This window comes from Podospora pseudoanserina, chromosome 5 (genome assembly GCF_035222485.1).
Source record: "Podospora pseudoanserina strain CBS 124.78 chromosome 5, whole genome shotgun sequence".
Lineage (NCBI taxonomy): Eukaryota > Fungi > Ascomycota > Sordariomycetes > Sordariales > Podosporaceae > Podospora > Podospora pseudoanserina.
The window spans coordinates 676,878-689,089 of record NC_085924.1 but is presented as its reverse complement, the minus strand read 5'-3'; the positions used below and the strand labels follow the sequence as shown (position 1 = coordinate 689,089).

General features: G+C 52.3%; 3 protein-coding genes across 3 annotated transcripts; all 3 read right to left on the bottom strand.

The window, feature by feature from the left end:
* Positions 1-208: 208 nt before the first annotated feature.
* On the bottom strand, positions 209-6,558 carry QC764_501320 (uncharacterized protein; the record flags this gene model as incomplete). Its single annotated transcript, XM_062947394.1, has 4 exons — positions 209-504; positions 563-1,942; positions 2,031-4,320; positions 4,376-6,558. 4 exons carry the CDS (start codon positions 6,556-6,558, stop codon positions 382-384), a joined length of 5,976 nt encoding a protein of 1,991 aa, XP_062798572.1. The 3' UTR covers positions 209-381.
* Positions 6,559-7,318: 760 nt separating this feature from the next.
* Positions 7,319-8,873, bottom strand: QC764_501370 (uncharacterized protein; the record flags this gene model as incomplete). Its single annotated transcript, XM_062947395.1, has 3 exons — positions 7,976-8,873; positions 7,516-7,921; positions 7,319-7,455 (listed from the first exon to the last, which is right to left on the bottom strand). The coding sequence occupies exons 1-3, from the start codon at positions 8,441-8,443 to the stop codon at positions 7,319-7,321; spliced, it is 1,011 nt and encodes a 336-aa protein (XP_062798571.1). The 5' UTR covers positions 8,444-8,873.
* Positions 8,874-8,947: 74 nt separating this feature from the next.
* QC764_501380 (uncharacterized protein) lies at positions 8,948-10,858 on the bottom strand. Its single transcript, XM_062947396.1, has 5 exons — positions 10,013-10,858; positions 9,934-9,959; positions 9,797-9,885; positions 9,670-9,736; positions 8,948-9,613 (listed from the first exon to the last, which is right to left on the bottom strand). Exons 1-5 carry the CDS (start codon positions 10,712-10,714, stop codon positions 9,166-9,168), a joined length of 1,332 nt encoding a protein of 443 aa, XP_062798570.1. The 5' UTR covers positions 10,715-10,858; the 3' UTR covers positions 8,948-9,165.
* Between the last annotated feature and the right edge of the window lie 1,354 nt (positions 10,859-12,212).

Here is a 12,212-nt window from a genome sequence, read left to right as displayed (position 1 = left end):
TCCCCGGAAATGAAATGCTTATCATCCTCTCATGAAGTAGCCTTGGACCCCTGGCTTCATCAAGGCCGCAGTATCAATGTAACGGTGGCTATTCATAGCCCCCATGCAAAGCAACCGTTGAGACTTTTCAGCTGGTGGGCTGCAGGATGAATCAGAACGATGAGGTTGTGCAACGGAAGAGACCTTGGCAAGATTGGTGATTGCTGTTAGGGTGATCAGGGGTATTCAGGGGTGACATTGATCTGACAAGATAGCTATCTAGAAGAATCTCAACATGTGTCAAGCTGGAACCAAAAGCAAAGACAAACAAAACAACAAGACGGAAAAAGAAAACCCACATCATACACAAATCAACATGACATCGACATCTTATTCCACATTTCACTCCATCCCCTCCGCCCGCGACACCCCATCCACCAGCTCGTGATCCAAGCCCCCAATCCTAGCTCCACACTCCGGACAGCGGGCCACCTCCATGGGCATCCCGCATTCACCAATGGCAAACTGTTGAAAGGTCTCGTCAGTCACTGTTGTTCAAAGTTCGGGACAAGTCAAAACGTACCGGATGCCCGTTCTGACAATTATACCAGTGTCCCGAATTCGTACTCATCCCCCCAAACCCACTCACCATAGCCAACTTGATAGCCTTGACCTCCTCCCTGCTGACCTTCTCGTATCTCGTTGACTTCAAATCCTTCAGCGCCTCTTGAACATCCTCCCTAAAACTCTCGCCATCCTCAAACGTCCCACAAAGCTGCAGCGCCTCGATCAGCAGTTCTCCAGCAGTAGCACCGTAATCCCTCCACTCCACAGTACGAGCTCTGTACTGCGCAGAATATCGACCAGCCAGCTGGCTGGTTTGTGCGTAAAGCTGGCTGAGGGAGATCACAAGCCGCGGAAGCTTCCCCTCCCTCGACTTCTTGATGCCCTCCATACAATCCTTCATAAGTTCTGGCACATCAGTCCCAGGGCGATCAGCACCCTTGAGACCTTCTTGCAATTCAGGAACCTTGGCCGCGATCCTCATCTTGTCTTGGAGGATTGCCGCCCGAACTTGCAAGTGGAGTGCCTCAGCCTCAAGGAGAACTTGGGAGTTGTACGCCGGAGGCGGTCCAGTCAAGCTGAGCTCAGGCAATCTCTGTTCCATGGACAATGTCTTCAGCCGGCGACGTCGAGAGCTGACGATGGCGTCAAACAGCTTTTTGGCCGGTTGATGTTCCGTGTCCATCTGTTGCTTTGCCTTTTGCAGTGCCAAGTTGATGCGGTGTAGCTCAAGGTGCCTGTCGCGAAGGACCGAAGAAGTACCGGACCCAGGGACTGTATCATTCCACTCCGGGATGTTGTCCAAGGAATCCTTGGCTGTTGCTGCAGCCAGTCTTTGCTGGAGTTCTTGGAGGTGTCGACGACCATCCACGAAGAATCGCTTGATCGTTTCATCCATCACTGCCTTGTTCACCACCCGATTGTAACGTCTTGTGGCGAATTGACGGATGGGGATTCGGCAATCCGGGCATGAAGGCACTCCAGATGTGAACAAGGTGCCTGTGATATCTCGAAGTCCGTTGTATTCACCGTTCGAATTGGTGGTGTATACTTGGGTCATTCCTAGCGAGCCGTCCAGCGTCTCGCCTGTAAAGAAGTGACCACAACTGAGAACAATGATTGGACTGTCGTCAAGATCAACTTCGCGATACAACTTCCACTCGAGAACATCAACACGACGTTGCCTCCGTTCGTCTTGACAGCACAGCTGACACAGATCCTCTGGGCACTCTTCTCCGCAGAAGCTAGGACACTGATGCCCGCACTTGAGCTTTCTTGAGCATCGCTTGTCGCATGGCAGACGGTCGCATGGTGCAGCACATGGTAGCGAGCATTGTCCCATGTGCTCGCAAGCCCAGCCGCATTTTTCGATGCAAGGGGCACAGGGCTTGTGACAAGGCTGGGGACAAGAAGAATGGGGGCATCGTACCTAAGCAAGTCAGATTTATCTGTCACGGGGACTGAATAAGCTAGGAAGTGTGACTTACTTGGCATGACTGACGGCAGCTTCCACACAGCTCTCCGGTATGACACTTTTTGTCGCAGAGATGATTGCAGGTTGACGATGGAAGCCTACAGATCCTCTGACATTCTTTATGGGAGTGCTGACACGTGCCACACTTACCAGCACATCTATCCCCACAAGCCAATGTCGCCTCGCAAGGTGTTGGGCAGTGATAGTACTGAGACACATCCGTCTCGCATGGTACCTTAACCTTGTGCTGACAATCAGGGACGATCTTCGTCACAGGGTGCAAACATCTGATCGTTTCCGGATGAGGTGTCTGACAACATTCCACCTCATCAGCGATGTGGCCACAGGGAAGTTCAACGTCCGTGACCGTGACACGACAAGGACCGCAGTCCTCGCCACAGAGCTTCGGGCAGGCGTGTTGACATGTTGTTCGGATACGGGGACATGGCTGTGAGCAGCTGAAGACGTCGTGGAGTGCCTGTGAATGGCACATTGCCGGACAACGATGGCCGCATGGGTCAAGACGCTGATCGCATCGAAGAGTGCAGCCCCCTTCCGGGCTGCGTCTAAGAAAGTCGTCAGGATTGGAGCACACGATTGGGATATCAGGATGCCGAGGACAACAAAGCGCAATCGAATCCCCTACCGCACCCCTCTCTGCAAGCTGTTGGTAGACGTCGTCCCAAATGTTGACCCCTCGGTAGGTTTTCGCATTGCCGATAAGATACATCCCATGTTGGGCTCGACTGAGGAGTACGTTGACACGATTCTCTGTTCGGAGGAAGCCAATTTCGTTGTTGCTGTTGCTGCGAACCAGTGACACAATGATCACCTTAGCCTCTTCTCCCTGGAAGTTGTCCACTGTGGCAAGCCGGATAGTATTAACCAACGCTGTCTTCTGCAACATCCTGCCTCGTTTGTGCTCAACTCTCGGGGCGTCATCGACTGAGTCGACCGAGTCGGACTCGACTCCATCAGCATGTCCAAAGCCATCGTCTGCCAACTTTTCGAGGTCACGATCGCTGAGGAAGACCTCGAAATCGCCGCTCAATGCAGCCCTAAGCTTCTGGAGCTGGCCAGTGTAGGGCGTCAAGAGTGCAATGTCTGTGCTTTTGTATTCTCCCTGTCGTACGAGGTGACGGACCAAGGCTGTTGACATGGAGACTTCCCAAGAGTTGCTGTGTGATTTCACCTTCGCGCCATCGTATCTGCCATCTTCAGGATGTTGGTGATCGAGCCAAAACAAATGCTCTCGCATCCCTGTTACCCCTGGGAAGTTCTGAACACAGTCATGGTCCTTCAAATCTGGATACACTGTTCGGATCAGTGACGAAATCTCAGGCCTCATTCTTCGCTGCACATTCAGTTGTGCGACGGGAAGGGGAGCCAGGCCCGGCTCCCCCTCGGCCCGACGTTCAAACTGGCTGCGATCAAGCTGAAATTTTTTGCCTCTTGAAGTTTCCACACTGAAACCGTAATTGTTGATCTGCGGCCGCAACTGTCGATGGTCGCCAATCTGAATGAGGTGCTCAATCCCAGGCATCATGGCGGAAATGAGGTGAGGTTCCATAACCTCGGCTGCCTCTTCGCAGATAACCACTTTAGCGCCAATACCGCGCAGCATGGCGATGTTCTTGGCTAGCCCTGTTGTCGTGATGCCGATCACATCGGCCTCCTCCAGTATTCGACTGTTCACATCCGCGTGAACGCTGTTGATAGCCTCCTCGGCGTCCTTCACCGCGTCAAGATGATAAAACAGATGGTCATTGGCGGCATTGACGATTCTTGAAAGCCAACTCTCTGCCAGAGCCCAGCGCTCTTGTTTCCCAAGGGACCAAACATTGTGTTCGGCGTGTTGTTCCAGTGACACAATATCGAGCTCTTCATCCCCATGCTGGCGCCGAATCCATGGATTGTCCTCTCTCCCCAGCCAGACATCAATCTGGTCGTTGCCAGCCAGTGTGAATCCTTCGGCATCCTCTCCTTGAAGCTGAGCAGCAATGCTGGGGTGATATTCTGCCAAATACGTCGAAATGCCTTTCCGGTCAACACGCCTTCTTCTAGCCATCCTGATTCTGTGAAGGTAGTTTTCGGCACAGTCTAGCTCTTCCTTGATTAACCCAAAGCTCGAGCCCAGGTGATAGCTTTCACCGGACGTTTTAGGCTCGTGTCTGCTCACAACTCGGAGGTTCTTGCCGGCAAGCTCTTCAGTGCGACACTGGCCACCGATGCGAATGATGCTCTCAATTCCGACATGCAGGAGATGCTTCAGAAACTGGTCCAATGCATGGTTTGTATAACATCTGAGAATCCATGTTAGTATCCTGTACTTTCGTGTGCATAGATGGGTGTACCCACATGACAATTATCGGCCCTAACGCGGCAGACCACTTGTGTTCCAACAGAACTCTCAGCAGCTGCACTCCAACATAAGACTTTCCTGTTCCCGGTGGACCTTGTATGAGAGCGTATTCTCGACTGAGAGCATGGATGAGTGCTTGGCACTGTCCCTCATCGAGCCCAGTTATCGCCTCAAGACGCTGGAGGTTGATGTCATCGGGGCAGGCCGGGTTGAACGCAAGGCGGTCCACTGCTCTGGGGATGATTGGGCTCAAATCAAACGAGAACCATGGCTTTCTGGCGTACAGAGGGGGAGGGACATCCATAGTTTCTTGTCGCTTGGCTATGTTAAGCTTGGACGATGGCAAGACCCACTGTGAGAAAGGCATGTGGCCATCTTTCATCATATGTTGCAAGTTTTTGAGAATCGGCACAAAGGTCTCAGGAATGATCCCAGGAAAGTCGACAACCGCACCAGTTCTTTTCGTGATGAAAGCCTGGCTGAGAAGTGAAAGGGTACGTTCATCTCGAGACACCAGTTTGACTGATACTGAGGGATTTCGCCTCTGCGAGACAAGTGAGCTCTGCAATTCCGATTCTTCATCTTTGACATCATTCACACGTTTCTCCGTAACCACAAACATAAACATGCAAGGGTCGTGAGGGTCGTCAGAAGTAACCAAGCAGACAAGACCTCCAGGTTGAAGGCGGGACGAGTCCTTCCACCATCGACGGCATTCTGCTTTGCTCCGAGAGTGAAGCTGTGGTAGCGGAGAAAAGGACAAGACGGCCTCAAGCCCGGATCCTGGGCGAATGAAAAGTTGCTCGACTGTGGCTCCTGAATACAAATGCGCCCTGAGACTGGAGCTGATTGCGGAGAACGCAGCTTCGGCGTCTTTAGAATGGAGACCCTGTGTCAAAGGCCGCAGGGCCTCCTTCATTGGGCCGAAAATGTCATGTCGGAGGAGACGGAATGCAGTATCGATGTGGCGTTGGACAGGATCGTCGTAGAAATGGGGCTCGGAAAAGTCGGTGCTGGGTAGAAATTCCACATGGTCGCTTTGAATCTCCTCAAGAGTGGGAAATATCTGGATCCTTGTAATGTCGGGACAGTCATTGTCATGATTGCCTCCGGGGATCGTGATCGACTTAGGGAAGGTCGAACGAGTCGGGTCAACAGCCCGTGTCTCTGTCCCAGGATCCACGGATGGGTCCGAATGACGTAGGCGGACGACTTGTTCCATTCTCATGATGGACTTGACTTGGACCTTGGCGACTTGGAGTTCAACGGAAGTCGAAGTGTCCTTTATGACATCGATGGAGTCGCCCAACATCTCGAGCACAGAAGAGAGTTTATCGTTCAAGAGGATTCGCATCTCTCTTGAGAGAAGCTCGCGAAGTCCAGTGGCGATCAAAGCTAGGATCGCGGTGTAGTTGCTTTCCTTGGGCGAAACAATCGTCAAAATGCTCCTGAAGCAAGCAAGACCCCGTTCTCCGCTGAACCCCCCGAGAATTCGATAGATGGTGCTGACATACGACTCGATGGAAAGTGGCGTCACTAGTGATTTGTGCGTGATAGTCTTGAGAAACGCCTCGGCCAAAGGAAGCTGAGGGATTTGATCATGCCGATCCATGCAAGCCTCTATCGTGTGTAAGATGAAGCCTGGTCCGCCGAGATCATCATCCACAAGATCACGGGCAATTGCTTGATGTCGTTCACGAAGAGGACCATCGAGTACCGAAGCGGCAAGTGCCCAAGTTTCCACAAAGTTCCCTGACGTTCGTTTGACCTGTCGCTTGAAGGTCAAGTAGTGGTCTCGGGCCGTACTCTCCAACTGGCTTGGAGCTAGGCTGCTGAAGGAAAGGGCAGTGGTCACCCCATCTGTTGGTGTCCTGGAAGGGTGCTCAAACTTGCAGCTCTCCCCATACGCGCACCGGCCGCGTTGGAAAAACTCGCAGACAAGGCGAGAATGTGACGGTTCGCCATGCCTATTGGACCGCCCCCCTCTCCAACTTGTGGCAGCTCCGGAGCTTCCTCCTACCCAGCCCCCGCGTTGGTATTGGGCTCTGCCTCCTCGCCAGCTCCCCCTACTCGCAGTATTCCCACCTCGCCAACTGGACCCTTCAGACATGTCTCGTCTGTTCCTCCAACTACCGTCAAGCGGCTTTCTGGATGTCGATTCGGAGGAGGAGGATAGCATGGTAATTGTCGTATCTATAATTCTGTGTGTATCGGGAAGGTCGTGGAGATGGAAGAGATGTGGAGGGAGGTGACTGTATGAAGAAGCTGGTGGTTGGCTGGGTGTCTGAGACAGTGTGGTATTGGTGACAGGACGTACTGGAACAATGATCTCTGCAGGTAGACAAGAGGAGCAAAGGAAACAGGTTTCAGAGAAAATTGTCGACTCTTTGAGCTTGAGCAGTTGTTCTGTCAGTTGGGGGTTAATATAAGGCGATGCGACCACCCGCAATCAAGTCTGGCGTTGGTTGGGAAGAGAGAGCCAGTCACGTCTTTTCATCTGTTTGTTGTGGTGGGGCACGCTGTAGGCCTCACCCTACCGGCTGGCTTGGTTGGCAAATGTCCTTCGACACTGCAGATGAGCAGTCATACCAGGCTTGTATTCTCTCTGTTTTCCTACCGCCTCGTCTCGATTACAGGCAAATGTTAGCTCATGTAAAGGCCGAGAACTCGGGTCCAACTTGCTATTCATTGCCTTGCTCTTCATGCTTTTCATCAACAACAACCCCAGCTCCTAATAGGTGGGGGAGGCTGCATGTTTTGAATTTTCATGACCATGAATGGTCCCAATGAGCAAATCACAACATGCTTGGTATTCCGTTTGTCTCCTGCCGGGAGGCGGTTACATCGGACTGGAGTGGCGGCCAAGCACAGGCGAGACGAAATATCAGCTTTTCTTCCTCATTGTATCCTCAAATGACTTGATATTACTGCGACTTCACTCAGATCTTCCCTACTCCCGCGCCAAACTTCACCAACGGAGACACCAACAGCAGCGGCGTCAACTTGTACTTGTACGGCGCCTTCACAAAGTCTCCCACCTGCGTGATGTTGACCGTCGCCCCGCCCCAGTCGTTTCCTAAACACAACTCCTGTCAGCAACCATATTCCCACCCCACAACAAGACGGAAACACTTACTGGCCCCCAAATTCGCAAATCCATCCAGCTCCTCATCCCCACAAACACACGTGTTCGGCGAATCCTCCGGTATCACCAACCCATACGTACTCAACGCCTCCCTCGTCTTACCCCTAAAGACATTCCCCTCCACCAGCACCTGGTTGTCCGACCTCGAGTGGATAGCCTGGTACAAAAAGTCCTCATACAAGTTGTTGTAGACGTGCTGATGACCAAACCGTCCGGCCGGACCGCGAGTCCCCTCGTTGCGCCAGTGGTTGTGGTGGTAGGTGATGTGCAGGTGGCCAAAGTCAATGTCACGGAAGTTGGCGTCGTTGCCGACGAGGGAGGACTTCCAGTGATCGTGGAAGTAGTTCCACGAGACGGTGATCCAGTCGGAGCCGCGGATGATGTCGACCTGGCCGTCCTACGGAGCATCAGCAAGTTGGGCTCAGGGAAAGGGAACAGGAAAGCCACCCACGTATTCATCTGGCCCCTTGGAGATATCGCTCGTAAACTCGTTGTGGTCCACCCACACCCTCGTCGAGTTTCTTATCGTGATGCAGTCGTTATCCAGAATAAAACTAATCTTCAGATTCTGGATGATCACATTCGTCGCGTTGACGATATCCAACCCTGACCCGGTTATCTGCGCTGTCTTGCCCACCCCGATCACTGACTTGTTGGATCCGATTTTGGGCCTCGAAGGGAAGTTTAGTTCTCCACTGACGAGGACAATCTTTGGTTCATCACCGGTGACTGCTGCTTTGAAGTCTGCGACGGTGGACACGGTGACGGTGGGACCGCCTTTGCCGCCGGTGGTAGGGCCGAGGGGGTTATCTCTCGCGAAGCCTTCCACGTCCCAGGAGGCGAGGCCGAAGAGGGAGGTGGGGAGGAGGGGAAGAGCCCTTGATAAGGGAGCAAACAGTAAGAGAAGGTTGAACCGCATTTTGTGGGTGATGTCTCAAACTAGTCGTGAGCGACCAGCCCTGTGTAAATTGCGGTGATTGCTTAAGCTCTTATAGTAGAGGGCCAGTGTTGTCATGACGTGACATGACGGTGAATAAGCTCAATGGGTTACCATCCCAGCGGGGAACCCTGCCTAGAAAAACACGATGGCTTGCGGCGTGAGACCTCCTTCCAGACATGGTGGTGGTGATTTTATCCGTCTTGGCCAAGAGATCGCGCCAAGGCCACCCCTGAAATCGCCCCTGAGTGGTGGAAATATGTCTTCCGATCGGATCAGCGTTGCGAGAATGCTACTTTGATGTGAGAACTGGGGTCAAGTCGGAAAAGGGATTAACACTAAAGTTTACTCATGGATACTGTTGTACTGTTGTGAAAATCAGTCTTGAGACTTGATCGCGGGGAAGTTGGTGATGGCGACAAACCCATGCACCATTGTGGGTTGTCGGGATGCAGACGGTCCATATCTAGGATGATACGGCAATGATTACCATGGTGACACAGCATATATACGACCATTTAACATCGACTTATAGGGTCGCTAGAGTGGTAAGTTGCAATCTTTCAGCATGAATGCCGTTGCCTCTTTTTGGATACGACTGCGAGTCAAGAACGGTATCAAAACCAGATCGTCATGTAAGGTATGGGAAGATATGAGCAGAACCAAAAAAGGCATTACCACCAAGATGAACCTACACTGAGGTATCAAGGCATCCCCATCACAACCCTCCTCGCCTTCCCCCTCAACTTCGCCTGTTTCCCAAACTGCTCCTCTCTCTCCCTCTTGATCTTGATCTCCATCTCCAACCGCCTGATGATCCCCTCCATCCCCTGCAGCTTCTCCTGCCCAAACTTCCCCGGCACCCCAAACCCATCAATCTCCCTCTTCACTTTAAGAGTATACTCCAAAGCCTTGTCCAGGTTGCCAACGTGGTAGTACATCCTGGCTGGATACTCATACATGTCAGACATCTGATCGGTGAGACCCTCCTCCTCGACGAGCTGGAACATGTGCTCCGCTTGCTGGAGCGCTTCTTCAAACTTTTCTTCTTGGGCGAGCTTGGGAATGGAGGCTTGGTAAGAGCGGATTTGGGCGCGGTTGTCATCAGACTTTTTGAGAACTTCGGGGGGCGAGGTGCAGAGGGCGCATGAGCTGGGATAGGTTAGCAGTTGAGTTGTGAGGATGGAGGGGGAAAGGAGGGGGCTCACCATTTGAAACCCCAGATATTTTCGAGGGCTTGTTGTCTTTCTTTGGACAGAAGACCGGCGGTGGAATCTGTGAGATAGGTACGTTAGTGTGTATTGAGGTAATCAAGGGTACGGTAGTGCGGCTTACATGTAATAGAGATTTCCTCCCCAGGTTCAATGTCTCTTGAGGCCCAGACGGTCATGGCCAGGGTTGTCTCGGAGAAGTAGATGAAAGCACTGCAATATGTCAGTGGTGGTCCAGTTATGGCTCCCTTCCACACTCACTTTGGCTTGCAATCGTGGTTAAACCTCTGTTCAATGTTAGCATCTCGAGGCACCATCCTTCCAAAACCATCACACTCACCGACAGATCCGCAAACAAAGCCATAAACTCCTTCCCCTGAATCAACACCGTAAAGCTGTTCGTCAACAACAAATCCTCAATCTCGGTTGCCTCGTCACCCCTCCCCTTCTTCGACAGTCCCAGCACCTTTTCTGGCTCTCCCAACCGGTGCACCGCCGTCTCTAACAAGTCCTGCACTTCCTCCCTCATCACATCAGCAGGGTACTCGACCGCTGCAACAAGCGACGCATGATCCACCAGAATAGCCTTCCCCTTCTCAATCTTTTGCGTGGCAATCACTCCCTTTCCTTTGCCAGGAATGTCAACAACCTTGTATGGTCTTGGCAGGTAGATCTTTTCGGGGGCGAAGAATTTCTGGTCAAAGGGGTGCTCAAGAATGTTCAAAGTAGTTCCGGCAATCTCAGGGGTAGTGATGATGCTGATGCCGTGGCCTTTGGGAGAGGCAGCGTTGGTGTAGACACACCATGGCTCTTCGTTAGCCTCGAGGCAGTAGGGCCTATGTGTCCAGGGGCTCCAGGCTGCTGGGTCGTAGGAGTAGGGTCCGATGGTGGTCAGGACAGTGCGGTTGAAGGGAGTGGTTGGGAGACCGCGGCCGCATAGCTCATCGTCATCTGGCAGTTCTGATGTGGCTCTTGTACCTGTGGTAAAGTGGGAGAGGGTGAGAGCGGACGTGAGGAAAGTTGTCAGGGCAAGGCAAGCCATCGTGAAAGTGAATGCTTGTGGAGGCTCACGTTGTAAAATGGTGCTTGTAACTTTCTGTCATGAATCGAAGACCCGATACTAGAAGTCGACATGTTGACAGCTTGCATTGTTGCTGTCGCCCACGGTAGAGTGTGCATTTAGCCGACTACAGTTGTGTAGTCTCATTGGAACAGCCAGGTGTCTTCCCGATGGAAGCGCGATTGGTACCGGATGATTTACCCGAGACGTTGTAACCAGGTTTTGATCAGTAGATGCGAAATGTCTTCTCTGACGAATTAGTATCGAGAAAGTTGCCATACATCAATCCATCGATGTATGCATCTCCCCGAGAATAGTAGCCCTCACCAACGCTGTCACGCCTGCGAAGAATGATGGGAGTCCTACCGCCCCAGAGTATCGTCACAATATCACCCTTCTGAAGACCGTCGTGGCCAAGCCCCAACATTCCTTTTCTGGTCTTGAACAGCCTTTGGTTTGCGTGTCTAGAACGATCCTTCTGTCGCGCATGGAAGGCAAAGGATGCGATTTGTCGGCTGGTCGATGCCCTCGGGTGTGGCGACCCTGATCTGAGCCGTTCCAGCACGTCCTGCTCAGCTTTTGTCAAGCTTTTATTCTTGATCTTCTTTCCCCGCATCATTCTCAGCCAGAGAGAGAGGCCATCTTCCTGAATCAGTGGCAATCTTCGTCCTTCCATGTCTACTGGATAATGACCCCGATGGTGACATGTAACAGTACGCCAAATCTGTTCCTCTTCAGCTCTGGACCTAGATCCAAGCTCAATAAACCCAGCCATCTGCACAAGATACCGATTCCATTTCATTGTCAAATCCTTCGAACGGTGGACACTCCATGACAGCTTCGATTTCATCCACGTCACATCCGCTCAAAAAAAGAACCCCGTCATCTTCCCAAACGCCAGTCGAGACCTCAACGGACGGGGGCTTTGAGCCACTCGCCTTGAATGAATAAACCTGGTTAATGGGAAACGGAGTGAGACCTTGGGTTCCGATGTCACTCCAATCGGGGATCCATGTAGGCAGTCCTTGTGAGCCATCGGGCTCATTAGGGGGGCATTGATCCGAAGAAGAATAGTCCCCGAAGGGGTTTCCCCAACATGATGCGTGAAGACTGCTATGAAGCAAGATCCGTGTCAAAGTCGTAAACACGTCAGCAACCGACCGATGGCAGTCCGCCTGTATATCCAAACTGCGTGTCCTTAGAATATGACGTGTAAGCCCCAATACACCGCAGAGAATATCTCTCGGGCCTGTAGCCATGTAATGCGGTTCACCGACCATGATGATCGGGAGGTGGGCAAGGACCACCTCCTGAATGATCCATATTCGGTGCTAGTACTCCCTTGACACGATGTATGGTAGGCCCCTGTCCATCGCCCCGTGTAAGTTTATGTAGTCCCCAATGAAGTCATACCAAAACGCGCCCAGCTTAGAGCCCGGGCAGCTAAGCGTTTCTGCTGAGCTTGTGGCCAATTCTCTGA